This window comes from Coptis chinensis, chromosome 7, assembly GCF_015680905.1.
Source record: "Coptis chinensis isolate HL-2020 chromosome 7, ASM1568090v1, whole genome shotgun sequence".
Lineage (NCBI taxonomy): Eukaryota > Viridiplantae > Streptophyta > Magnoliopsida > Ranunculales > Ranunculaceae > Coptis > Coptis chinensis.
In genome coordinates, this window is record NC_141462.1 from 87702758 (window position 1) to 87730163 (window position 27406).

At 37.4% G+C, this 27406-nt stretch overlaps 2 protein-coding genes, 1 long non-coding RNA gene and 1 pseudogene across 5 annotated transcripts; 3 read left to right on the top strand and 1 right to left on the bottom strand.

Annotated features, from left to right (window-relative positions):
• The first annotated feature begins 5650 nt into the window (after positions 1 to 5650).
• Positions 5651 to 6900, top strand: LOC147489688 (uncharacterized). The gene is made up of 2 exons (XR_015201898.1): positions 5651 to 5961; positions 6357 to 6900. It is a non-coding gene; the product is annotated as an uncharacterized LOC147489688 (long non-coding RNA).
• A 1455-nt stretch (positions 6901 to 8355) lies between these two features.
• Positions 8356 to 12913, top strand: LOC147489689 (GTP-binding protein BRASSINAZOLE INSENSITIVE PALE GREEN 2, chloroplastic pseudogene; annotated as a pseudogene). Its single transcript, XR_015203254.1, has 3 exons — positions 8356 to 9435; positions 12396 to 12563; positions 12717 to 12913. The product of XR_015203254.1 is annotated as a GTP-binding protein BRASSINAZOLE INSENSITIVE PALE GREEN 2, chloroplastic pseudogene (transcript).
• A 254-nt stretch (positions 12914 to 13167) lies between these two features.
• Positions 13168 to 19633, top strand: LOC147489690 (PHD finger protein ALFIN-LIKE 1-like). Its single transcript, XM_086575150.1, has 5 exons — positions 13168 to 13764; positions 13840 to 13872; positions 14019 to 14241; positions 18901 to 19021; positions 19162 to 19633. The coding sequence occupies exons 1-5, from the start codon at positions 13665 to 13667 to the stop codon at positions 19411 to 19413; spliced, it is 729 nt and encodes a 242-aa protein (XP_086431276.1). The 5' UTR covers positions 13168 to 13664; the 3' UTR covers positions 19414 to 19633.
• Positions 19634 to 23250: 3617 nt separating this feature from the next.
• Positions 23251 to 27184, bottom strand: LOC147489691 (jasmonate-induced oxygenase 1-like). 2 transcript variants are annotated; one of them, XM_086572751.1, is made up of 3 exons: positions 26553 to 27129; positions 25824 to 26154; positions 23251 to 23705 (listed from the first exon to the last, which is right to left on the bottom strand). In XM_086572751.1, exons 1-3 carry the CDS (start codon positions 27047 to 27049, stop codon positions 23457 to 23459), a joined length of 1077 nt encoding a protein of 358 aa, XP_086428877.1. In that variant the 5' UTR covers positions 27050 to 27129; the 3' UTR covers positions 23251 to 23456. The 2 variants fall into 2 exon arrangements, with proteins under 2 accessions (XP_086428877.1, XP_086428878.1); XM_086572752.1 differs by lacking the exon at positions 23251 to 23705 and adding an exon at positions 25513 to 25748 and having other exon boundaries at positions 26553 to 27184.
• Positions 27185 to 27406: the final 222 nt, after the last annotated feature.

The window sequence follows — 27406 nt, forward strand, 5'->3', positions numbered from 1 at the left end:
TGAGAAACTGCATGCTAACTAAAAACAATATATTTATATTGTGTTTAAATAAGAGTAATAATTTGTTTTAATGTAGACGATTAAACTATATAATAGATTTTGTTACGGTATGATGACATATATTTTGGAGTTGTTTAAAAATAATGTATGTCAACGTTAGCTTACCTAAGCTTGATATATGTATAATCTTGAGTACGTTCTAAGTTAATAACCCACATTATTTGTTCATAGAACTTACCTTACTTCCGAATCTCGAGACGAGATTCTTTTGAGATGTGTATAATTGTAACACCCTTACTTTTAATAATGTTCAAAATTATTTATTTTGCAAAATTTAATAGACTATTAATTGCCTTAAAACTATTGGATGGGACTTTTGTTCTAATATTTTCTATTCTTATTTTTGTTATGATTTTTTAGCTGGAAATATGTTCTTTTTGAGAACTGAGGGATTATATGTCATGGACCTCAATGGTAGTGATGGGGTTTATACCAATACCAATCGATTCCCCCACTACACAGATAATTTGTATTTGAACTCAATTCAACTCCAGACAAAATCTAAATATCAACTACAACATATACTAACATGCCCAACTCGCTAAACAACTATTAACAACAAATAATAATGTAAACAAAATTAAACGCATACCACAACACAAAGATATACCATGGTTCGGCCAATGATGCCTACTTCTACAAGAGCTAATCCTTTTATAAAGTGGGAAGGAAGATTACAATATCTCTTTTCAATCTTTCACCCTACTAGATCACTCTTATCTCTTTACAAGGTTGTCTATCTGTAAATGTTATCTCTCAATCTTGATAGGTTTCAAGATTGGGTTTTCTCTGACTTTTGTGCTGCCTCTCGTGTGTTTGGTTTTGCCAAAAACCTAAACATATAAGCCAAAACTTGCGGTTCCAGAAAAATAGAATCCTACCAAAATAGGCATGGGCGCAGGTCGCGTTAAAAAGCCAAGTCGAAAGCGAGTGGTACGCTTCGCTCTTACGAGGTTCATCAAGGCACGAGCGGTCGCCGCCCGAAAGAAAGAAAAACCGAAAACCCGGATCGCCAAGCTTTCCCACGCATGCTGAAATTCTTTCCTCCTCATGTGAGGGATAACACCAACAATCTCCCCCTCCCGAACAGTGAGGGGGGCTTCCTCCATGCAATTTCCAAATCAACAGAAGGAGTCTGCTACTATTCCGGCGGTAGCACATCAAATATCAAACTTACCTTTCGATAAGACTTTGGTCATCATATCCGACCCGTTCTTGTCGGTATGGATCTTCTTGATACACAAATGCTTATCTTCGAGTACTTATCTAATCCAATGATAACGCACGTGTATGTGTTTGGATCTAGAATGAAAACTCAGATTCTTGCTCAAATGGATGGCGCTCCGACTGTCACATAGAACTACAAATTGTTTATGCTTTAGCCCTAGTTCGTTGAAGAACCTCTTCATCCATAGCATCTTTTGCAACACTCAGTGGCTGCAATATACTCGACTTTTGTAGTGGAGAGGGCAACACATTTTTGCAACTTTGATTGCCAAGAAATTGCTCCCCCTGCGAAAGTAACCAGATAACCAGAGGTGGACTTCATCAAGTCAACATCACCTGCCATGTCTGCATCAGTGTAGCCTTCAAGTAAGGGTTTACTTCCACCAAAGCACAAACACGATTTGGAAGTGCCCTTGAGATATCTCAATATCCACATAACACCTTCCCAATGCTCTTTTCCTGGATTTGACATAAATCGACTTACAACGCTTACGGCGAAAGCTATATCCGATCTTGTACACACCATTGCGTACATCAAGATGCCCACTGCAGATGCATAAGGAATCTTTTCCATCTAACTCTGCTCATGCTCACCCTTTGGACACATCTCTTTGGTCATGCAGAACTGGCCACCAAGTGGACAACCGACCGGTTCGATTCATGTTGAATCTCTTCAACACCTTCTCAATGTAGCTTTCTTAAGAAAGCCACAACTTCCCACTCTTTCTGTCACGAGTGATCCACATCCCAAGTATCTGCTTTGCTTGACCCAAATCCTTCATCTCAAAGGACTTACTCAAGTCTTTCTTCAGTTTGGATATCTTGTTAATGTTTGGGCCAACTATCAACATATCATCCACATACAACAATAGCACTATGAAATCCCCATATGGAAATCTCTGAATAAACACACAATGATCGGAACCAGACTTCTTGTATCATTGCTTCGCCATAAAGGAATCAAACTTTATATACCACTGCCTCAGTGTCTACTTTAACCCATACAAACTCTTTATCAGCTTGCATACTAGGTGCTCCTTGCCTTTGACCTTAAACCCCTATGGCTGGTCCATGTAGACATCTTCTTCAAGGTCTCCATGAAGAAAAGTTGTCTTAACATCTAGCTGCTCAACCTCTAGGTTCATACTTACGGTCATACCCAATACCACCCGGATAGAAGTCATCTTCACTACAAGAGAGAAAATCTCATCAAAGTTAATCCCTTTTCTTTGACTGAATCCCTTCACAACAAGGCGAGCTTTGTGCCTTGGGTGAGGATTGTTCTCCCCATGCTTGACTTTGTATATCAACTTATTCTTGAGAATTTTCCGTCCTTGTGGTTTCTCAACTAACTCATAAGTGTGATTCTTATGCAAAGAATCCATCTCGTCATGTATGCCCTTCAACCACTTTTATTTGTCTGTACCTTCAAGTGCCTCTTGATAGTACATAGGTTCTCCACCATCCGATAGTAACACGTACGTATGTGGTGGATACCTGGTTGAAGCTAGTCTCTCTCTGTTTAACATCCTTGCCCCATCTGCTGGTGCCTCAGGAGGATGCACTTCTGCTTGCTCTGGTGGTGGTTCATGTATCTCATCTGCATCTTCTATACCAATAGGTTCTATCCCATCATGAGCAATAAGATTCTCATCATGAGCTTCAAACTCATGGTTCTCTACATTCTCAATGCCTTCTGCACGTTCCATAGTAGGAACTTTTGGTTCTGAATCAACAAGATCATTGGTGAAAGCTTGTAGCCTCTCACCCTCCTCAAAGTCTGCTATGGTTTGGTCTTCCAGGAACACAATATCTCGACTTCAGATTACCTTCTTGTTAATCGGATCATAGAGTTTGTAACAAAACTTTTCATCTCCATAACCCAGAAAAATGCACTGCTTAGCTTTGTCATCAAGCTTGGATCTCTCATCCTTCGGAATATGCACAAATGCCCTGCACCCAAATACCCTCAAGTATCCATAATCAACATCTCTGCCTAACCATACTCTTTCTGGATAATCACTATTCAGAGGCTTTGATGGCGATAGATTGATCATATGCACGGCTGTACGCATTGCTTCTACCCAGTAGGTTCTAGGTAGCTTAGAGTGAGATATCATGCATCTCATCCTCTCTATAATGGTACGGTTCATTCTCTCTGTTATTTCATTCTGTTGTGGTGTCTTGGGAACGGTCTGTTCATGACGAATCCCATGACTCTGGCAGTACTCTTCAAACGGCCCAATGTACTAACCCCCATTATCTGAGTGAATACACTTCAACAACTTCCCAGTCTCTCTTTCCACCATGCTGTTGAATTTATCAAACACGCCAAATACTTCATCTTTGGTCTTCAGACTATAGGCCTATATCTTTCTTGACGCATCATCAATGAAGGTCACGAAGTATGAAGTTCCCCTATGGGACTTCACTTTTATAGGACCACATAAGTCTGTGTGCACTAGTTCAAGGACATTGTCCTTTCTGTGAGACGGGAATCTTTGGAAAGACACCCTGTGTTGCTTTCCTACCGAACAGTGAGTACATGTATTTAAATGTGTACCTTTGATGTCTGGCAATACCTTTTGCCTAGCAAGAATTTCCATCCCTTTTATGTCCATGTGACACAATCTCTTGTGCCACAGTTCCGAGGAAGCTTCTTCTTCTACCGCATTCATTTCTGCTTTACACAAACTAGCCTGTGTTTTGTAAAGAGAGCAAGTTTTCTTCCCTCTGGCTGCTACAATGGAACCTCTACTCAGTTTCCATATCCCGTTACCAAACGAGTTTACAAAGCCATCGTCATCTAACTTCCCAAATTTAATTAGGCTTGGTAGAATGTCGAGACATGTCTTTACATCCTTGAGTGTTACATTGGTTTCTTGAACATCCCAATGCCTATAATCTTGAGACACCAGCATTACCCCATAACCATATTCACCACCACCATAGTAAGTGACAAGAATTGGTTTCGTACATGAACATCACCAATGCCTTCCCACTATAATCTTCGAGAATACCACCGTTCCTCTTTTGTCTTCATGTACACTTTACCATATTCACCACCACCGTAGTGAAGATAGTAACATTGCCTCTCGCGTTTAAGAGTTCTAAACAACCCTTAGATTTACTTTTGTCATCATAGGAGATGGTTTTCTATCTACCTCTATTCACCCACTCCTTCTAGTCTCCTCGTTCCACAAATCACGTGGTATCCATCTCCATGGTAACAATTCCATCATTGGACTCCCGTGTATTCCACGAGGTACGACCCGTCTCCATTAATTTTCATCAAATGCATTTGATTGATGATATTTTCGTTAAGATGCTCGAACGTTGAAGAACCTTCTTGGTACTTCAAACTTCTTAACAACCGACCTTTGTTTCGAACATTGCTTTCCTCTCATAAAAGGTGTGAGTTTCTTCCACACCAAAATAGTCTCTTGGGATACATGGTGAACACACACAAGACATTTTTCGGATCAAATTGGAGCCGACCTTTTTCCACCGTGGTATCTTGTTTCGTTTCATCCGATTGATGACATTCGATTCTCGATGGGTTGTGTCAACCAAAGTTTGTTTCCACCGCTTTCTTCCTCATAAAGGTCTTCGAAGTTTCTTCCACCCATATACATGGTGAAAGACACTATCGTCGATCCATCGTCGATTACTCGTTGCTTTGCACCTCAATGGGTTGTGTCAAGTCCTTGCAATAAAGCAAGTCTTCCATCTTGACTTTCCAAATAGTGTAGTTTTTCCTATTCGGACTTCGTCATCCTGGTCCATTTCTACAAGTTATTTAAACTCAAATATTCTCTCAGGAGTTTTGTCAAACACCTTCCGACCAAGATTTGGATAACCCCTAGACTAATTTAACCAAAGCTCTGATACCACTTGTTGGGGTTTATACCAATACCAATCGATTCCCCCACTACACATATAACTTGTATTTGAACTCAATTCAACTCCAGACAAATTCTAAATATCAATTACAACCTATATATACTAACATGCCCAACTCGCTAAACAACTATTAACAACAGATAATAATGTAAAACAGAATTAAACACATACCACAACACAAATATATACCGTAGTTCAGCCAATGATGCCTACTTCTATAAGAACTAGTCCTTTTATAAAGTGGGAAAGAATATTACAATCTCTCATTTCAGTCTCTCACCTTACTAAATCACTCTTATCTCTTTACATGATTATCTCTCATATTGGGTTTTCTCGACTTTTGTCTTTGCCCTCGTGTGTTTGGTTTTGCCAAAACCCAATACATATAAGCCAAAACTTCGCGGTTCCGGAAAAATAGAATCCCTGCCAAAATAGGCATTAAAAAGGTAAGTCATTCACTCTTCTGGAGGTTCATCAAGGCACGAGTGCGGGTCACGCTCCGAGCAAGACAAAATTGAGCGCAGGGTGCGCTCAAGCTTTCCCACGCAGGCTGAAATCTTTTCTTTCTCATGTGAGGAATAACGCCATCAGGTAGCTCAAAACTATTGGATGGCCTGGATTGGTTTGACCTCTCTCTCCGACTGACTTATTCTCTACTTGGTTGATCTGGTGTAGGCTTCACCGCCAAAGACACTGAGTACGAGGAACGAAGAGTTGCTGAATATACCAAGTTGAATATTTTAAAGGCGAACCTCAAGAAGTGATTTTCAGGTCAGTGTTTTGTGAATTCGAAAAATGTATTTGTTTCAGAATGCATAAACAAAACACACAAACTACACTAATAGTGTGGAAGACGAGAACACGATAATGGCAAGTATAATGATGATTGATAAAGGAAAAGTGATTGATAAAGGAAAAGCTACAGTCACGCTGGAGGTATCAGTATATTACCAAATACCTAAGCAAACTCCACATTTGGAGGAACAGTTTCTTCCATATTTAGACAGGTGTTACTATTGTTTGGTATTATAAGCAGTCCTTCTCACGACCTCCCTCACTGTCTTTATACTTTGTGCTCGACATTTTTACAATAAAGATTAGTTATCAAAAAAGATTGGAATTGTGTAATGTTGTGCTTATATAACTAACATTCCAGAATTGTGCAGATAAGAATTGGGAGTGAAGCACCTTCAAGATTCCAACCGGTGGCAAGTTATCCACTTGCAACGTTTGCGTCAACCGTGAGGTGGGATTACATCGGGTAGTTCGGGATGACATTTTCGTGCATTTGTGGGAGAGGGTGGTGGATGATTATATACCAATTGATGAGATATTTGAGCTATTACCAGATCTTCTTCTCCCAATTGTGGAGAACATCAAGGAGAAGAAGACATCAAGGAAGAAGTAGTTTTTTTTTATTTCTCAGTGAGCAAATTTTGTATTAATGAAAAAAGAATGGGGGAAAAGGGGAGGGATGGAGTAGTGGATGTCTTTAAGTTTATGATCATTTTAATTTGGATTTATGTTTTAGATTTTACTGGATTTATATGTTGTTGAAATTACTGGACTTGGTTTCGAGTTTTAGCATATTAGGATGTCCATTAACTAAATCATTTGATAGTTATCACTGCTCAAACCATCCACATATCACATAGTTTGAACTTTGAACTAGTAAGTTCGTAGTATTACCAAAATGAATTGGGTATTCTACTATATCTCTACATTTTGTCTTCTACTTATTACTTACTTCTTTTGGGTATTCTACTATATCTCTACATTTTGTCTTCTACTTATTACTTACTTCTTTCGCCAATGCCATACAATTTTTCTTAAACTTCTTTTTCGCCAGCAATCAACAGCCACGAAACTATAAGTTAAGTTCTCTCCTCTTTACTTGGTGTTATTTCCTAATCAAGTTTCTCTAACTAGTTTAAATTAGGGGTGCGGTATTGACACCCTTTGGCAAAAGGGTAGAATAATAATGATTATTTCTTATATGTCCTTTTACACCCGCATGCCCGATAGTTTTATGACATCGTGTTAAGTTGCCGCGAGATCGCACATTCTACGACATCGAGTTGCCGTGAGATCGCACAATTTACAACATCGGGTTGCCGTGAGATCCCATATCCTATAGTAGGGAGTTGTTTATCCCATGGCAGAGAGTTGATGTAGATGATTTTTTTGTTTTTTTTTGTTTTTTTCAAATTTTAAACACACACGTCATATGGATACCTCATTTTATTCTTTAGAGCTTCTTTATACACTCTAAGAATAACACCAAAACCATAAAAAAATAAAATAAAAAAATGTACCATCGAGATATAGTTTTGCTATCTCGTCACGACAAATTTTTTCATCCGCTATAAGAAAAACTTGCGATCAAATTAATGAAGAAGAGTTTTGATAATTAACACAAACAAATACTCTATTTTGGTGAACACAATCATGTCATGGCAACTGATTTTTTTTTTTTTTTATGGTGGCTATCAAAAAAAATTTAAACAAAACATGACTCACGCCAACAACGTAACCTTCCGTGGATTTGCCATCTCTCATTTGACAACTTCTTGCCGTGAGTTTTTTTTTTTTTTTTTTAATGTGCGCTTGTCGTCAAAGTTTACAAGATTGATTGATGAACGAGGTTTTAGATGCCACGAGTTTGAGCGCTAGAGTTTTTTTTTTTGTTTGATTATTTTTATGTGTAAAAAACTAGATTTAATAGAAATTAGAAGAGAAGGGTGCTTGTTGGATAAAAAAAAGGAGTGAACAATAATCGAGTGAGCGAAGCGAACGATTTTGGGAGAAGGGGGGCTATGCGAGACAAAAACCAACTTGGTTGGTTTCTCGTTTTTCTGTTTCATCTTTTCTTTTTTTTTTTTAAGCCCAAATACCTTTCTCCTTCGCCCACCCCTCTCTCTCTCCCCCATCACCCAACTCTCTCCTCCTCGCGACTCAGCTTAATGGAGTTATATGATTAATGGAGGGTGCCTCTGCCTTGAAATTGGTCAAATTTGTGCCAATCCATAAGTTGGGGTGTCAACACCGCCCTTAAATTCTTAAATTACATGTTATTGAGATTTTAACACTTAAACAGTTAAACCCCACAAGAGAAGAAATAAACAGAAAATAGAAAGTTATCACCTTTGAAACTCAAAAAAACTACACTGCCCACTCACTGTCATCTCCCCCCTTAAACCCTCCCAAAACCCCAACACCCCCAACCCTCTTTTTTCAACTAACTTTATCGAACATTTTTCTTCTGGAACAAAACCAGTTTCAAAGTTCCTTATTTGCCCTGGTTGTGGTCTTCACATGCAACAAACTGACTCAAAACTACCTGGTTATTTCATCACCCCTTCTGTGAAAGATTCAGATTATAAACTAACTATTAACAGACAGCCCATTGCGGAAGAACCCGAGATTTCGAATTCTTTCAAAAGGGAGCTTGTTGAAGAACCGGAAATGGTTGACCCTAACCGTAGTAATGTTAAGCCTGTGGTTTGTGTTCGGTGTCAGTCGTTAAGGCATTATGGGAAAGTGAAAGATGCTACTGTGGAGAATTTGCTTCCGGATTTCGATTTCGATCATACTATTGGTAGGAAATTGGTTACTAGTATTAGAACTCGGTCGATTGTTTTGATGGTTGTTGATGCTTCGGATTTCGATGGGGCATTTCCTAGGAATGTTGCCAAGTTGGTTTCCGAGTCGATTGATGAGAATTTGACTGCTTGGAAAAATGGGAAGGTCGGGAAATGCACCTAGAGTGGTACTTGTGGTGACGAAAATTGATCTTCTTCCGCCTTCGTTGTCACCAACTAGATTGGAGCATTGGGTTAGGCAGCGCACTCGAGAAGGAGGTGCCAATAAGCTTACTAGTGTACATCTTGTTAGTTCAGTGAATGATTGGGGGTGAAGAATCTTGTGGATGATGTGTGTCAACTGGCGGGTGCGAGAGGAAATGTTTGGGCTATTGGAGCTCAGAATGCCGGAAAATCTACTTTGATCAATTCGATCGGGAAGCATGTCAGTGGGAAGATTACTCACTTAACTGAAGCTCCAGTTCCTGGCACTACTTTGGGGATTGTAAGAGTTGAGGGTATTCTCCCTGGTAATGTGAAATTGTTTGATACCCTAGGGCTTTTGAATCCTCAACCCCACCAAATTACGACAAGGTTGACGAGGGAAGAGCAAAAAATGGTGCATGTAAACAATGAGTTGAGACCAAGGACATACAGAATTAAGGTCAGTATGTTTTGTGAATGGTTCATTTTGTATGTGTTTTGTCGAATTTGTTAGTTTTTATACAAAATTGTCTAGAAGGTGATAAATAGTGCTCATGCATCATATCTGGTAAACCATTTTGACAAATGCAGGACAGAATATTAGAAACATACAATCGTGTTTCATTTATTAATGCTACTACAGATACTAGTTCATCGTCATTATTATATCAAAACTGCTTCTATTAGGTTGAAATGCCGAAGAAATGTATTTTTTCTCCTATGAGAGATATTGAGTCGATTAGAATAGAGGGTGGTGTAGTAAGACCAATCCCACAAGCTTGTTATCCTGATTCAAAATCGTGGTGCAATGTGTATCCTCCCCTGTTCCGGTTGGGATGGAAGGGCAGAGGCCTTTGGTGTCCCCAACCCTTGTGTGTGTTACATTATTAGTACTAACTAACCCTAGCGACTATTTTTCTACTTCCCAGGCCTCAAACTTGTATGATCTTTTTTGAATTTTTGGTTTGCTTTATTGTTTGTCTGCAACTTCTGTGATACTTCTCACTAGCCTGATCTTCAGTCCTTTTCAAACTTGTATCATATCATTTCACATATATCTGCTCATCACCTATAGATGTTAATATTGTTGGGTTATAGAGCAAAAACACTTCTTTTAATATTCTGATTCGCATATTGTATACATCATTGCTCCTAATAATAATATGTTTAGGTGAAATGATTCATATCTCTCACATGACTTTCTGTGATCACATGTGCAATCCTCTTTCAATATCACCTAAGGATCCTGACTTCATTTCATGAAAGTTAATAATATATAAGTCGTGATAATATTCTATGAATAAAAGTATGGAATAAATGGATCATTAAGCTAAAGTAAGTTCTCTTGGTTTGATAGGGCTCATAATCCCATTTACTACAGTTGAGGACTGTGTTAGTCTAGACTTCTCTGTCTATGCGTTTCAGTAAATATGAAAATCACAACTTAGCTCAAATAATGAAGTCATACACAAGTTCTCACAAGCACTTATCAACAATTTTCACTTCGGATTATTCCATTGGAAGTTTGAAATCTTTGTAAAAAATTGCCATAAATGGTGATATATAGTAGTTTGGCTTTACTAAGTTATGGTTTATCAACACACAAGAAGCTTAGACATAAGTTAAGAGCATCTGTGTATAATAGAAACCTGTCTTTCTCAATATTTTCCACAAGTAGATAAGTTAATGTACTTTTTACATGTTACTCTTGTGGGAGTGTGATTCTTACTTATGTGGAGAAATATCCGTCCAATTCTCCAAGCTAGAAATACTTTTGCGAATTGGTCCCTATTCTTCAAAGAGGAATGGGCTTTTTAAAGTTTTAGAAGGACCTGGAAGTTCAAAACTATATGAGTTAAGTTTACACTTAAGTGTTTAGACCTAAGAGTCTCAATCTATTTTTTCCTCTCTCCTTTTTGTTTCTTTTTTTCATGTGTGTGTGTGCGCGTGTGTGCATGTGTATTAATTCACATCTTATAAGCGATCGAGTTGTCTTTTTTTTTACAAGTAGAGGACCTTTGTTGTCTTAATTATATAGTAGACACAGAAAATCTTATCAAGGCCTTTTAGATTGGTAACAATATTGCTTTGAAATGGTATTTTATATGGATAGATTTCAATAGACTCAATAATCTCAAGTTCTCTAGCTGCAACCTCTTTGTCTGTGGTGAAGAGGAGCACATTGTTAGCTAGTGTTGGCCCTCAGATTTCGAAATGATCTGTCTCTATTAATGCCAATAACTTCAAACAACTGACTTTTTGTTCAAATAAAGAGTTAGCTGACCCTCAATTGTAGAAACTTACTTCATTTAACCACACATTTTTGGTCGTTGAGGTGTCTGAGAAGTCCCACCAATCCTAGAAAAAAGAAAACAAAATGGATACTGGTTTTATGCATTGTATGGAACATGTTGTTGGAAGGTTGAATCTCCTCCAGTCACACTCAAAGAATCTTCTACTTTTGAATCTTTGATTGATGCCACTATGTCATAGGAAGTCTTAATTAGGTATTCATGTGAGTGCTTTTGAAAATATAAGTCAGTAATTGTTTTCTTTATTTGAAATCTTTACTCTGAGTTAGAGAAAAGGATGTCGATAACTAATTCTGGTTTTTAGACTTCTGTATGTGTTTTGAAAGTCTATTCCTTCCAGACGCAGACATAAAGTTGAGGATCACAAGTTCGTTCAGATAATGAACTCACACTCATGTTCCCATAATCACTTTAACTATAGTTTTCTCTTCTGTTGTTCTTTTCGAAGCTTCAATTTTTTGTTTAACTGGTCTGATATGTTGTAGTTTGGCTTTATAAGTTAATGTTTATCGACTCTGAAGAGCTTAAGAGTATCTGTTTGTATTATAGAAAGCTATGAAGCTGTCAATCTCAATTTTTTTTTCTAAATGTACGACAGATTAGTGTAATCTTTTACTTGTTACTCTGGTGAGAATGTGGTGCTCAGCTATGTGGAGAATTATGCATCCAGTTATCCGATTTCTGAAATATTTCTGAAGGGGATGTTAATTAGAAAGGACTACTCAAATAAATTCAGGGCTGTGCCACCGTTTCCCCCCGGTTTTTTTACTACATTGGTTTGCACTTTATGGAACATGTTGGACATCTAATCTCCTCCAGTCACAATCAAAGAATCTTGCATTGTGAGTGATGCCTTTGTTTCATAGGAAGCTGTAAGTAGGTATACACGCGAGTTATTTTTGAAAATTAAGGAGGTTATGACTCTGAGTTCCGGATAAGTGAGTCTGCAAAATTCAATGTGCAGACATTGCAAGAGGACTAAGAAACTTGAAAATGAAAAATCCTACTTTCTTTTAACTATAAGTACATGAGTCCCAAAGGTGTATACTGGTGTAATCTTTTGATATCCGCCTCTTTTTCTTAATAGATTTTTTTTGGTGATCGACAGGCAGGTCATACGGTTCACATTGCTGGACTCATGAGGTTGGATGTTGAAGAAGCATCTTCCGAGTCAGTTTACATTACAGTATGGGCATCTCCTTATCTCCTGCTTCACATGCGGAAAACTGAGAATGTGAGCACAATGCTAGAAAACCATTTTGGTCTTCAATTACAGGTAATCTCTGGAATTTCGCTGATGGATGAATGGATTTTAAACTACGGTTATAATATTTGTATTATATAGGGGCATCCAAATATCCAAATGTTGTATTACGCAGTTTGCTAATTCCTCAAAGAGCACAGTTTTTTGAACTTGGTAGCTTTACAGGCTCAAAAGTCGTTTCCAGTGCTGATCGAGTTTCAAACAAGAATCTAAGCAAAAAACCAAAGAAACAGCTAGAGCAGAAAGAAGTAGCTTCTGATGCAACATTGCCTGTAACAGTGTAACAGCTGAATAGCTGATGTAATATGAGCCCTTGCTCATATTTTTTCAGGGGGAAACACAGGAGAAAATCATATGTCAAATTTGAGCTTAAAGTGGAAGACCAATTTGCAGCAATGAGAGATGGTTTTAAGATAAGGATCAGAAGAAAAAGACATCATCATGTCTTGGTAGCAACACATGGTTTTTTAAGAATTATAATTCCTTTTTGTTACAAGGTAATAAGGTGGCCAGTTTGCTTCTCCTCTCGCGCCAACCGTCTTGCCAGCAATGCAGCAGTTGCAAACTTCAACAGCTTAAACATTACATAATAGACCAAAGTCTAGATGGAGGAATCATGGAAGTGCTGAAATGAAATCCCAAATTTTTTATTCCACTCAAAAGTTTCAAAAAAAATACAGCTCTCCATAATAATTGGATGCACGAGTGGTACAATCAAATACGACAAAAGGAAGTAAAAAATCATATCCGGAACTATATGCCACGTAAGCTACTACTTCACATCAAACTCTCACTCCCCTCTTTATTAAAACACACAAAACCGACCCAAACAGCACCAACCCTAGATCTACCTCGCATACCGCACAATCTAAAATCAACGGTCAATAACTAAAGCACACATCCTCCTTCGAACTAACTAAAGACCACCCTATTATCCAACCAAACTCAAAAAAGGTTCAAAACTCTCAAACCCAAGTTTCGATATTCTTATGGATCTGGTTTTTCAACTTATTATTATTTCGTACATGAACAACTCCGAAACATATTGAACTCTTTTTTTTTTTTTTTGCCTTCCTTGTTGAGAGAGTAGTGAGTGAGAGAGAAGAGAGAGAGATGGAAATGGCACCAATAAGTTCGCCGCCACGTACGGTTGAAGAGATCTTTAAAGATTACAGTGGTCGTCGTACTGGAATCATTCGTGCCTTAACCTTTGGTAATTTTTTTTTTTTTTTTTTTTTACTCAACGTTTCATTATTAAACCCTAAAACTTTACTTTGTAATTTTGTAGATGTGGACGAGTTCTACGCTCTTTGTGATCCAGGTATGATTTTCTAGATATAAAGTTTGTTTATTTAATGAATTAGATGGCTGGAATTTGAAATTGAAACCGATATAATGAAATATTTCGGTTTAATTATTTGTTAAAGAAGTGAAATTTTGGGTTTGTGTTTATATGTAATTGAGCAGAGAAGGAGAATTTATGTTTGTATGGACATCCGAATGATAGTTGGGAAGTAACATTACCAGCTGAAGAAGTTCCACCTGAACTTCCTGAACCAGCTTTGGGGATTAATTTCGCAAGAGATGGGATGGTTCGTAGGGATTGGTTGTCCCTTGTTGCTATGCATAGCGATTCCTGGTTGCTTTCTGTCGCTTTCTATCTTGCTGCTCCCTTTAATCGCAATGAAAGGTTTGATACTTTCTTTATTACAACTTGATTTATCAACTCTATTTTGACAATTTAGTGACACTTATTAATTAATTAATTCACTTATTTTTCCTTCGTGTGGATAATTCTAATTTGTTAGGACGAGTTCCCTGTATGTTTATCTTTTGGTGTTTGTATACTAGATCGTTATATACTTATATCCATGGGGTTGTGCTAATATGTTTTGGAGTTACTATAGCGGGACTGTGGGAACCGGAATTCCCATTTCTCATTTTCAGTGTGTCAATGACTTGTTAATTTGGAAGTAACTTGCATGTGAGATATCTTTAGAAGGTTTCTGCGTCTTGAACGGTGGTTTTAAATATGCCTGGCAAGATAGTGACTTTTGGGACTGTAGTGAGTTTCCAGCTCATCACACTAGGAGAACTACTTTAGGGCATTCTTTTGTGTTTGCAGCTTAGGTGCAAAGTAGATTTTAAATCTATATGGGGGTTGTTTCGGAAAATTTTGGGACATGATCTGTAGAGTGGACGCCTAATATCTACCCCCTGGAGTGATATGATGGTCCTGTAACGAAGCCTGTTAGGCTTCCCAATTAGTATTTTTTTTTTTATTAGTTTCAAGTGGGTTTAGCCGTTTAGGTATACTCTTTGGGAGTTGAATGGATGTTCCTAGAATAGGAGGCAAAACAAATTCATATTTTGAGGCACCCTTTTGGAAATGACTTCTGCACTGACTTGGATGACAATGTCTCTATATGATAATCACAATTGAAAAATATGTTTGGAGCATTTACGGATGAGACATTTAAGGCAATGGTCACATTTTATGGTGATAGGGATGGAAATAGATCCCTAAAGGTTTAGCCAGTTTGATGAAATGGATATGTTTCAAGTCGCGGAAGAGGGATTTGAGTGAAAGTGTAGGTGGTTGGTGATCCTTCCTTTGAATATGCTACACCAGGAAGGAATTTCAGTGACCATTTTTCAATGCATTTGTTTCTAAAAGCAAGGAAGCCTTCTGGCATTGGGTTGGGATTATCAATAAAATGCTTGAATATTTCATTGTGTATCCTCTGAAGTTGATTTGTCAAGCGATTTAACTTCTATTTCCCTGACGTTACTTCACAGGTAAATATCGAGTGAAGTCCCATAATGTTAGGTGTCACCCAAATTTTGTCATCCAATAACTCAGCATTTTAAATTTGCGTTTCAGGAAAAGCTTTTATGGTATTTAGTCTTGTACTTAGATTTGGACTACTCGGGGAGTGAGGGGATAGATTGGTAGGAGGACTAGACATGGAGGTAGGGCCACTCAAGAGAGTGATATGAGGGAGGATGGTAACTGATGGTATGCTTTTGTGATGGTGCTGTGTGGGTTTTACCATTGGGGTACTTGGGTGTTGGGTATGGTCTTGGATTAATAGCTTGGTGTTCATGTAATTACTGGTGTTATATGAATATCTGCACTAACCTAATTAAGTGAACTAGGCGAACTAGGTGAACTAGGTGGATGTTCAAGATTCAACAATTGGATTTTACTAGGTATTTTGGAAATATGCCAGTGGTTAACCTACGTGGGAAAGAAATACTAGTTGGAAAGTGTAAATGTTAACCAAATTTGCTGTCCCCATATATTACCTTTTTTCAGAAAAGTACTAGCAATGCACAGTTCGTAGCAGATGCTTTTTGGACAATGTGCTATAAGGACAAGACGATAAAAATTTGTATGCAAATGGGGTGTCTTGTGTGGTCTGTTTGAAAATGAGAAACCATGTGCTGGGGAGGAAGTGGAGGTTATTATCAACTCCTCATGTTTGCATCTCTTTACTAAAGAGGGTTCTTTCAACTATGGAACCAAGTAAAGAATTCCCTTACTGGATATGGATATCGAACTAAATGCTGTATGTTGAAATGTTTATGAGGTTAATCTCGAATTTTATCTTAAATTTTCATCAGTTACAAGTTCTAATTAACTCTTCAGTTGTAAATCCTTAACAACATGAAAATTTAGGGCGCGGCATTATGGTGACATTAAAAGTAAACATTATGGTGATGTTATGAGACTCAAATCTAGGCTTGTCAGGGAGAATGTTTCAGGTCATGTTGAATGGGTGGTTTGATTATTACAGAACTTCGAAGAGTTGCGTCTTAATGGGAATATCAGACATGTCCGTCCTTTTCTAAAATTAGATGCAAACAATGGGATGATGATGACGATGCCTTTGTTATCCGTTGGATAAGGTATAGCTCGACTGCTCGAGGATGGTATGCTGAATATGACACCTGACCCACACTGGATTTGCCTTAAATTGCAAACATGCCCTCACCCTTGACTGTAATTATTAGGGGTGTGCATAAAACCAAGAGAACCGACTGAACCGGACTGACCCGAGCGGTTTTGGTCCGTTATCCATGCAGAACCGGTTCAGTTCGGTTTGGAAAAGCATAAAACTGAGCCCCTCAGTTCGGTCCTCGGTTAAAGACAGTTTAAAACTGTGAAAACCCGACCCGACTCTAATTTAGCTATTGTCCGTTTTAATTTTGAAATATGGGCCCCTTTAACTTTAGATTTTTTTATAGGTACGGGAAAAAAACAAAAAGATGATATGCGTTGAATGTTCACATCTCACTCATAATTGAATACTGCAAAGATTCCAAAAGGGTATAGTGCACATGGGCCAACAGTTCTTATTTCTTAATATCAAACACATCATCGTTATCATCAAACTCACTCACCATTAACAGTTAACACAACCACCGATCAGATCCCATCTCTCTCCTCACCCTTTACCCAACTCTTCAGATCTAAACTCCCATCAACACCAACAGGAGAAGTTTCAATGATCTCTTCATAACCCAAAAAATCAAATCAAAACAGTTTAAATTACACTTCTCATCTCGATCCATCAAAATTAATTTTAGAAGCAATTGTGTATGGGGGAATCCATTTTAGTGAGTATGAGAGTCCAAGCCTCCAACTGCCTTGTTGGATTTTTTTTTCCAATTTGATCTATAACCGAAAATCCGACACAACCGATCCGAAATATTGGGTCAGTTGCGGATCGGTTTCTGAAACTTATCGGTTCGGTTCGGATGGCTATTTTAGCAAACCAAACAGGTCAGTTCGGTTGTCGGTTTAAACCCGAACCGACTGACGACCGAACCCGTGCACACCCCTAGTAATTATAGTTACAAATTTTACAATTGTTAATAACAATCTCCCCCTCCCCCTCTAGATGTGTAGATTGGACCATCACATGCTACTGTTGAGGCCTCGAGGTGATAAGTATGTGGAGGATCTAACACTGAGGATGGCATTCTTAAGGTTGTTGGTCTTCGTTTACTCTGGATATAGATAGCCCAAGGGAGCATGTTTGAAAGACACCTAGTCCACAGGGGGCAATGGTAATGCCAAAGTTTAGTGCATATGTTAGTTAGTGATCAAAGACATGAAGTAATGATTACTAATATCATACTACGTTGAGACCTTTTGAGGAAAACTCCAAATCTGTGGACCCAAGCTATAGGCCTGGACTTAGGTGACTAAGTGGGGAGAGTTCATGAAAGTATGTGGTAGATCTTTAAATTACCATCCCGCAGATTGGTTTCTAATTTTTGAATTAAGGTATGTAAGATTCTTCATTGAATCTATGTTTCTTCAAGTACTTTCTATCACATATTGTCTAAGATTCTTTATTGGCAAGATTTTTAGGAATGGAAAGTTTGGTGATTTGAAATTGGGTTACACTTTATGCTTCACAGCTGGTTTTTGTTTTTGCTCTCTTGGTCCCTTTTGGCAAAGCCTATTTAAACCCCAACAGAGTTGGCTCTTGAAAATGCAGAATTAACTATTTCGCCTAATGAGGGTGTTGTAACAGCTTTAAGTACATCAAAATAATTTTCAGAAGTTCAAGCTGACATTTAAGCTTTGCTGAATGATAAGATCTGGGTGGCATTTGACTTCATGCAGCTTGAGTTAAATGTAGTGTTGAGCATTTTGATAGGTGCACCAGCCACATACAAATCCAAGAGATTTGTTCGACTCGTTATATCTGTTCAACTCGCTTAAACCTAAAACCCCTTATAAACAATAGAGACAAATTAGAGTTAAATGGGGAATTGGAACAGAAGTTTTGACATAGTCATAATTAGAATGGGACTGCTACTTAAGCATTACAGGTGTATTTCTAGATTGTTTTGAACTATTTTGAGCATGCCACAAACATGGTACACGTGCACACAACTGGGCATGATTTAAAAGTCTCAGTTAATTACTCGAGTTGTTTAGTTTGGAGATTTTTTTAACTGTACAAATGGAAAAAGATTTTTAAAATTTTCCTGGTAATAAATCTATTTGATAAACTTACAGTCCGGTTTCACAAAGGTTATAGTTCTTTTTCTAGACCATCTGTTTTATATATTTCCACTCAAAGAAGACATATATGGATGATTAAAACCATTCCATTTTCATCAAATTTTGCACCACGTTTATGGAGCATGGAGTTTCTTCAATAACATAATTTGGGGTTTGGATATTGCTCATGTTATTTACTATAGGCATGTTTAGTTAGTGAAACTTAATAAAAGTATAAGAATCCTGATGGCAAAGTAGACTAGCATGCTTCTTGCTCTTGCATTATTAACTTCAGATATGACTTCTTTGGTTTTCGCATGACAGGAAGCGCCTATTCAACTTGATCAATGATCTGCCCACCGTCTTTGAAGTGGTGACGGAAAGGAAGCCAGTGAAAGAGAAGCCCAGTGTGGATAGTGGAAGCAAATCCAGACTCGGCACAAAGGTAAATGCATCATTTTTAATTAGAGCTTTAATAGCCATCTCAACCAAATGTTACTGCTGGAAAAGTAGGGATATGCCGGAAAAGAACTTGCCTTTTGGCCATATCTGTTAATCTAAATCAAATTGTTGTGTACTGGGCAGAGATCTAGCGACGGACAGGTAAAAAACAACAAACTGGCAGATGAGGCTTATATGGAAGATGAAGATGAACACAGTGAAACCCTCTGTGGAACTTGCGGTGGTAATTACAATGCGAATGAATTTTGGATTGGCTGTGATATCTGTGAGAGGTGGTACCACGGAAAGTGTGTGAAGATAACACCTGCAAAGGCTGAGAACATAAAACAATATAAGTGCCCTTCCTGCAGCGGCATGAAGAAAGGCAGGATGTAGTCACTGAAGCTGATAAACAGGTAACTTTTTTCGGTACTGGCGTCAATGTAGCAATGGAAGTAAGTTAATAGGGATATTTAGTGTTGTGATATTTATTTATGATCGATGCTCTAAAGGGGATCTAGTTCACCCATACCTCCTAGAACGCTTTTGTTGTTGTTTCTGTGTATTAGAATATTTTTTGGTTATCCTAATTCCTGGAATGGTTTATCACTTGAAATTATTCTCTAGCGTAATTGTACTTAACAGCAGGCTACTACTGATATGATTACACTTCCGTTAGGGGGTCCTACAATCCTGATGGTATGTACTTATGTTTGAGAAAAATCTACTGTGTAATATTTTGCATGAATTCTCCACCATGCTGTCCTATTTACACAGGTCCTCCTTTTCTAATTTTGGTGACACATCAGTTGGATGGGCTGAAATGTGTTATCCTCGAAATACTAGGTATAAGAGGGATTTGGGAAGACATGGACTTGGATCTATTTAAGGAGTTTCGTTTTTCTTTTTGGTATCCCCAGGCGGAGGCAACCTGATACCTGTTTTGGATTGTGATATTATTGAGCTTTGGGCTGATGTTATCAAAAGCTATAATGGGAAACCCCATGGTACTGGTTTTCTTGGGTTGTAACCTCTGTCCATTTGGCGTACTTGTAGTAATATAAATGTGAGTATTTGATTGTTTCTGGCAGTGGGGGATGGTCTGGCAAAGTATTTTGTGCTGGTTAACATTATTATTGAAGTAGAGTTATGTAGGGTGCCTCTGCTTCTGATCACCTTGATTGTTTTACTAGAGGCATATCTGGAGTTTGATGAATATACTCACAAGTTTGGGTTAGACGTAAATATTTTGTTAAAATTCATACCATGGGTACATTGTCAACTTAAGGGTTAGATGATCTGGAGGTCAGGGTCTAAGCCCGAGGAAAGGTGAAGCAGTGATGAAAGTACTAATTTAAAGTTGAGTAAAACTAGAACGTTAGTAATTGTGAGAAAAAACTTCTGAAATGTCAAGTGCCTTTCAAATGGAAAAGCAATTGGAGTATAGTTCAAACAACAAGGGACTTTTTTTTCTCGCAGAGTGGAAAATTCTATGGATTTGAGACTGATTTGAGCTTGGAAAATTTCTCCTGAACCTCGGAATTTTGATAGGAAAAATTACACGAAGGTTTCCCCCTAGGTTGAATGCCCCTTACAGCTTACTTCCCTGGTGAAAAGTAAAGGTGTCGAAACAGTCTTGCGAGCTGTGATCTAATAATGAGAAATTTTGTTGGCAAACCTTGCTTTCTTGGGAATTAGGCTTTTTATTAGCACTTGGGGAAACCAACACGACAGAAACCGTGTGTGATATAGTGGCACAAGCGTTGTAGAATATTATCTCAAATTGATATTTCTAGTAGATCTTGTTGATGATTTCATTGCTCATAGCCAAAAGAAGTCGATGCAAATAATCACTTTTTTTCTGCTCTGTAGAGAACTATCATGCTTCTCTAAAGGCTGTATATACTAGAGAAAGTGAAAAGTGAAAAACGTGTTAATATGAATAAATTTTAGCGTAAAGTTTTCAAAGTTTTAAAGTAAACTTTGGCTGACGCGATATTGTCCCCAAACAAAGAGGCAGCTTCCACTAAGGAACTATGCACTTTCTAGAGCTGCGTTGGCGAGCCTGACAATAGAGAAAAAATAGAGAAAAATGTATTTGATATCTCCAACCTTTTGATGCTAAATTGTGTAGATATACAAGAGGATAAAAGTGGTGTAACCTATGTAAGTCTTTTGAATGTAGATCAAGGTCTGCCTAACCCTTAAGCTATTAAAAAAAAAAATGTGCACTTTCTCTTACCTTTCTACAGCCAAAAAGGACAAGCCCAATGGGCTTAGAGCAAGTCCAATAGTCAGCTGAAGGTCTTATAGCACTCTAATTCTCTAAAAACCAAAATGTCATTCTAATATAGGACTGTTCAGTGTTCTAAAAACTGTTAGGCAGTAGTCTGGCTGTGGGAGAGCGCTTAGGCTTTTTAGGTAGTGCCTAGATGGGCTAGGCGCTAGGCGGTTTTTTTTTCATGATATATATAGTAATACACATCTATACTACAAGAAATGAAAAAAATTATTTACCATAACTCAAAAAATAAACACAAACAAAAATACTTATTACAAAAATGCATAATAGTTGAAGAATATCGACTTCATATAAAAACATACTCTTTGTTATAGTGATATATAATTTACATTACACTTTAGTCTTTTAAACTCATCCAAATCTTAAGCCTACACGGGCCATTAATTTTCGACATTTAATCATTCAAAAAAAAAAAAAAAAACTTGACTAGACTGCCTAGAGGCTGCCTAGCCCCGCCTAGTCGGTCCACCGATTTTTTAAACGACTTGGGCCTAGGCGAGTCGGTTGGGTACCGCCTAGAGACCGCCTAGACCGATTTTTAGAACAGTGGGACTGCTAGAAGACTCCTAAATTTGGCTGGTGTGATAAACCCACCTAAATTTGTTGTCTTGTCTAGAATAGTTTATACCGTCTGTGTGTTAAATTTCGACGTACGAAACTATGCCGTTCGTCCAAAAAAAATCAACTTAAATTACAAACTAATGGACGGATGGTAGAAATTGTGCCGTCCGTATCAATTTAGCACTTCAAAACACAAAAGAGCAATTGGAATGAAATTCAAGTTTTGGTCTGCCATATTTGGCCGGACAAAGTAAAAACCCTAAAAATCCTATGTGGCAAGGGTTTATCTGCTCCTTTTAGCAACCCTCCATTGGACTTGCTATTTTTTTTTCGCTCATTTATTTATTTATTTATTTATTTTTTTCATTGGACTTGCTATTAGTAGGAGAGGTTTTGCTATTAGTAGGAGAGGTTTTGCTGGTAGAAAAGCAAATCTAATAGGTTTTTCTATTTGGCATTCCCATTGAGAAATATTAACTTGCCTAGAGTGGATTCTGTTGTTTCATTGGCTTTATGGATTCTATGAGGTCCTGTGTTGTAATTTTGCTCTAGAGTGGATTAGTACTGGTAGTTTGACCATATGTTTCTTCTTATATGTAATTACATAAAAACTTGATTTCGCCGCAGACAAATACTACACTTTTAATCAGAAGTATAAAAACAATGGAACTAATTATGGGAACTAAAAATCTAATAATGTTATCGTCTTGACGTTGATTAATCCTATTCTCTGCAAATTGAAATATTTACGAAGATTATTTATTTATTATTCAATGGAATTTGAGCTCAACATATTTGTGCTTCGTATTTTCAACCTTGTCAATTCACTCAATTGTTATCGTTTATCTTTTTTCTGATGAACATTTTCAAATATATATTTTTATAATATAATTATTATCATCATTTTTATTATTATTATTATTTTAAGAACAAGTACTATTGCAATCAGTGAGAGTGGTTTGCTGTGAAGTGAGTCAAGTGACTGAAGTCCCATGGAAATTTTGGATCAAGCAGGTGGAATGGTAAGAAGACAAGGAGTTAGGTACCGTTGGGATTTGATGGTCCCAGTCCAAACTAAAAAAAGAAAGAACGGAGCTAATTGAAAACTTACGAAAAGCCAAACAATATGAAAATGTGATCATTTGGATTTAAAAAAGAGCACGTTACATGATATGATATGTATATTAGTTCGTATTTTAGTGTTACTTAATTCTAGAATAATTAGATTAGTACACCATGACGATTTGCTTTTTCGGTTTAAATTAATATAATTCGATATGACATACTGTTCGGAAGTGATCAGCTTTCTTTTTCGCTAAATAAAGGCAGCGATCAGCTGGTACATTGACAATGGCTACAGATATAACAAATTGAAACAATAAATGCCATATTACTTGATTGGATTAGTAAGTACCTTTAAAATGTAATCTTGTAAATCCGATGATGATACAAGATTTAATAGTATTGTTCATGAGCTATAACTTAAACTTTGGGTAGATCAGAGATACAAATACCCCTTCAATTAGTGCAGACATATTTATTTGTTGCTGTTGAACAAAATAATTAAATTTACCAATTAGCGTGGTGATTTTAGTGAATCCACTTGTGATTTACCCAGTGGACCTCTTGTCCTGATGTAAAGCCTGTATTCGTCATATGTCATCGGCAAGTATAGTGCTGGCTGCTCAGGTGTCACGAGCTCCTCGACCGGTTTCAATGGTATATCGCTTTTGGGGTTATAAAAGAAAGCGAGCGAGACGCGTTCTTTCGTTGAATTCACAGTAACCCTGTGCTCGACGCTTTTGTAAATCGCATTGCTTAGTACCTAATAATCAGTTCAACTTATTAGCAAAGCAAACAATAAATATGAGAGTAGTGTTTTGATAGTCAACCCTAAATACGTGTCCATGTGAGTGCTATATCTGTGTACTGTGAACTTGCAAGTGTATGAGTAAGAGTGGAATTCAAGCTAATCAAGCCGAGTTTCTCTATACTCAAGTTCGATTCGTTTATTAAGTGAACTTTGAAATTAATCAAGCCGAGTTTCTCTATGCTCAAGTTCGATTCGTTTATTAAGCGAACTTTGAAATAAGTTAAAACTTGGCTCATATATTATATGTACAAGTCTAAACTGAACCTGAATAGCAGAGTTATTTTACTCTCCACGAAGATGCTATTTGAGTTTCATCAACCTCATTTGTTATAGGAGTTATAATATAGACTTAAGTTTGGCTCATTTATATATTATATAAATGAACGAGCTCTCGAGCGGCCCGAACTGCTCGGCTCATCTGCTCAAATTCCACCCTTCCTTATGTCTGAGTATCTGCATAGTATGTAGTAGGTCAAATGGGAAGTATATCCCTACAAATCTGTAAGATCACATACATTTTGGTATATTTTTTATCGGTTGATTATTTTCTTCCTAGTAGCGCTGTCCCATTAGGTGTTCCTGCTCCCCTTCGAAAAAACAGAACGTATGGCATGACGTTCTTTTTAACTTTTTATTATTTTATTTATTTCTGTACATTAGACATCTTTGATAATGTAGCTGATGAACTCTTATGGAACTATGGAAGGGAAGAATTCTCAATTTTCATCCCATGCACAGTAAATCTCTGTTATCGTAAATAAGATTGCTCCTTAAATTTATTCCCCCCTCTAATAGACAGAGGCTAGCTATATTGATCGCGATCGTCTCTATATATTGCCACTAGTGTACGTGCCTTTATTCAAAATCCTTTCTGGTATTGTTTTCCTCCTCACCTAATTTTACATGGTAGGACTGCATAAGAAGTTATGAATAACTTGTCTGCGTTTTGCCTTAGAGCCATACTGAAATCAACACTTTCAATTTTGCCTGATTGCCTGACTGTTCAGTGAAGATATACTGCTTAAGAAATTGATTGATATGATATGTGTTGAATATATTTCTTGACAAAAGATTTTACTTTGTTTCATTTCCTTGGTTTATGTTCGGTTAGTTGAGAAGTACAAGCGGGTTTACAGAATAGTTTAGTACATTAAGATTAATTGAAATGAATTATGATATGATTATAAGCAAAATTGTGCTTAAAGTTGCTAATGAATTGAAGCAAAACTATAAATTAATTAGGTACAAGAAATAACTGCCGTACTACACTGGTTACTTCAGTATGAACCAACGGAAAATCTAGCTATTTGGAAATTTATGATCTTATCTTGTAATTCAGCTTGCCTATCACTGTTTAACTCATATATCTTGTCGATCACTGTTTTCTGAATTCTTTTTATTCATTAATCAAAGAGATGAAATATGGTCTTAAGTAATCACAGCAAAGACATATGTATGTATGACATATCTGCATACAGTCGCCTAAATTACCAGAATCTTAGTTCCATTTTTTTTGGTAAAGGTGGTCTTAGTTCCTGCTTATTATTGTAAACTGATGCATGTCTTTTAAAGTTAAGACAGCAATCACAGCCGCCACATGATCATGAACATGATGGAACTATTTTTTTTAATCTACTAGTCCTTGATCTTTAAGTGAATTGAAGGTATCAGTTAGTTACGGAATCAATGAAGGCTTAATCAAGGGAAGATTAAATTTCATATGGTTATAGATTTGATATAGCTCTCTCTCTTAAGATCCTTTGACCAAAATATAGAATTATTGCTTGCAAAATCTTAATTAGGAGACAGACCATTACATGTGCCCATGATTCATGAACTAGGGCAATTTTTTTCTCCCTCTAATATATCCATAACTAACTATTGCATGTGCCCATATTTCATGGGATGTTTTGCAATATATATACATATAATCTTTTTTTTATGTTCATTCTTCATCTAATTATGGTCGTGAACTCCGCCAGCCTCAAAGAGTTGCTGATCTCATTTTAAAAGAGGCTTGTCAGTTAAAAAGAAAAAGAAAAGTTAAAAAAAAAGCTAGTGAGAGCAGACCTGAATTTGATCGCCGATGTTAACTATGAAGGAGTCTGATGCAGGTTGGACGGTAACCCAACTATAACCTTTACGGACTTGGAGGCCAGAAACATGGTCGTCCGGGAGAAGAAGGGTCATACCACCAGGGTCAGAGTGCGAGGAGAGACCAAGAGCGAGGTCAGGTTGTGGACACTTTGGATAGTAATTTACCCTCAAACATGCTCCTATGTCCTCCCCTCCAAATGAATTTTGTAGGTGACCCTTTTCTAGTCCAAGATTTATTGATAGAATTTCCATCAACTTTACACATAGGTTCACCAATTGTTTTCCATACTCTTCAGTCTCATCTCTACAATCAATCAATTCACCATACCATATCAATCAAAGATAATGAACTCGTAAAGTTGCTATTAGGAATAATGTTCTTTTAATTTGAACTAACATCACAATTTAAAATGGTGATACATTAAATAACATCATTGTTCTAGCATGATGTATGTATGAAGTAGAGGGTGGCCGCTGTTTTAATTAGATTCTAAAATTAATCCAGATTTTGACATGTCGATCTCGTCAAAAAATAAAGTTGGATTGTAGAATAATTCAAGGGTTGCCACTCCATATACTTCGTAAACAAATCTTGTGAGGCTGAGCGGACGATTAATTAGTAGTAAGAAGCTATGGCTCTGATACATCAAAGTTGTACGTCCATACAAACAGATAGTTTTGAAATTTTTGAGGGACAGTTACCTGCATGAGGATGGGTGAGCAGGCCACTTGTTACGGTCCATTATAGTTGAAGGTAGGTGATGAAGGAAGAAATAGTCACTCCAGTCAAGAACCGCACCTTTCTGGATGCCCAGTCGACTTCCGTACCCTTCGTAGGTCTTTGGTGAATTTGCATAACCTTGTTTTAGTTCAAGTGGTAAATTAAAGAATTGTCTCCATATATCTCTTGTTCGACGCATTAACTCAGGGCTCACACCATGGTTAACAACTTGGAAGAATCCCCATTCTTGACATGCCTCCTTTATATCATTCATAGTAGCTGCATGGAGATTTTTGTCATCCCCTGCCAGGCCATTGAGATCAATAATTGGGATATTAACTTCACCGTCTTTGGGGCTTAGATACGGCCTCTCGTAAGGTGGTTTGACGTACCTATCAGGGATTTTGGTCACACCACTATCCGATAATGATTGGACGCGGATAATTGGCTCAGGCCAATCCAGTGGTGAACTCATCATATCCAAGAGAAAGAAGAAGAAGATAAGCAAGCCAAAGGAGAGCGAGACAGAGGTGTGGGGGGGAGTAAATTTAACTTGAATGTGGGGGCAGTTATATAGATGGTGGGAGTCTTGTGTTTTGGCACAAGTGATTTGGACGTTAAGAACGTGTTGTTTGTGTTTTTTTTTTATATATATGTAAGAAGGGAAGAGAAGGTCTCTTCTATATCTGGACCATTTTTAAAGTAATCCGTGAGGTTGACATGCAAACGGGCCAACTGCTGTTTTATTACCAACGCCAATAAGTGAAAAATGAAGACTATAAAACATTGATGTTAGAGTTATATGTTCATAGTAACTATTGTCAAATATGAAATA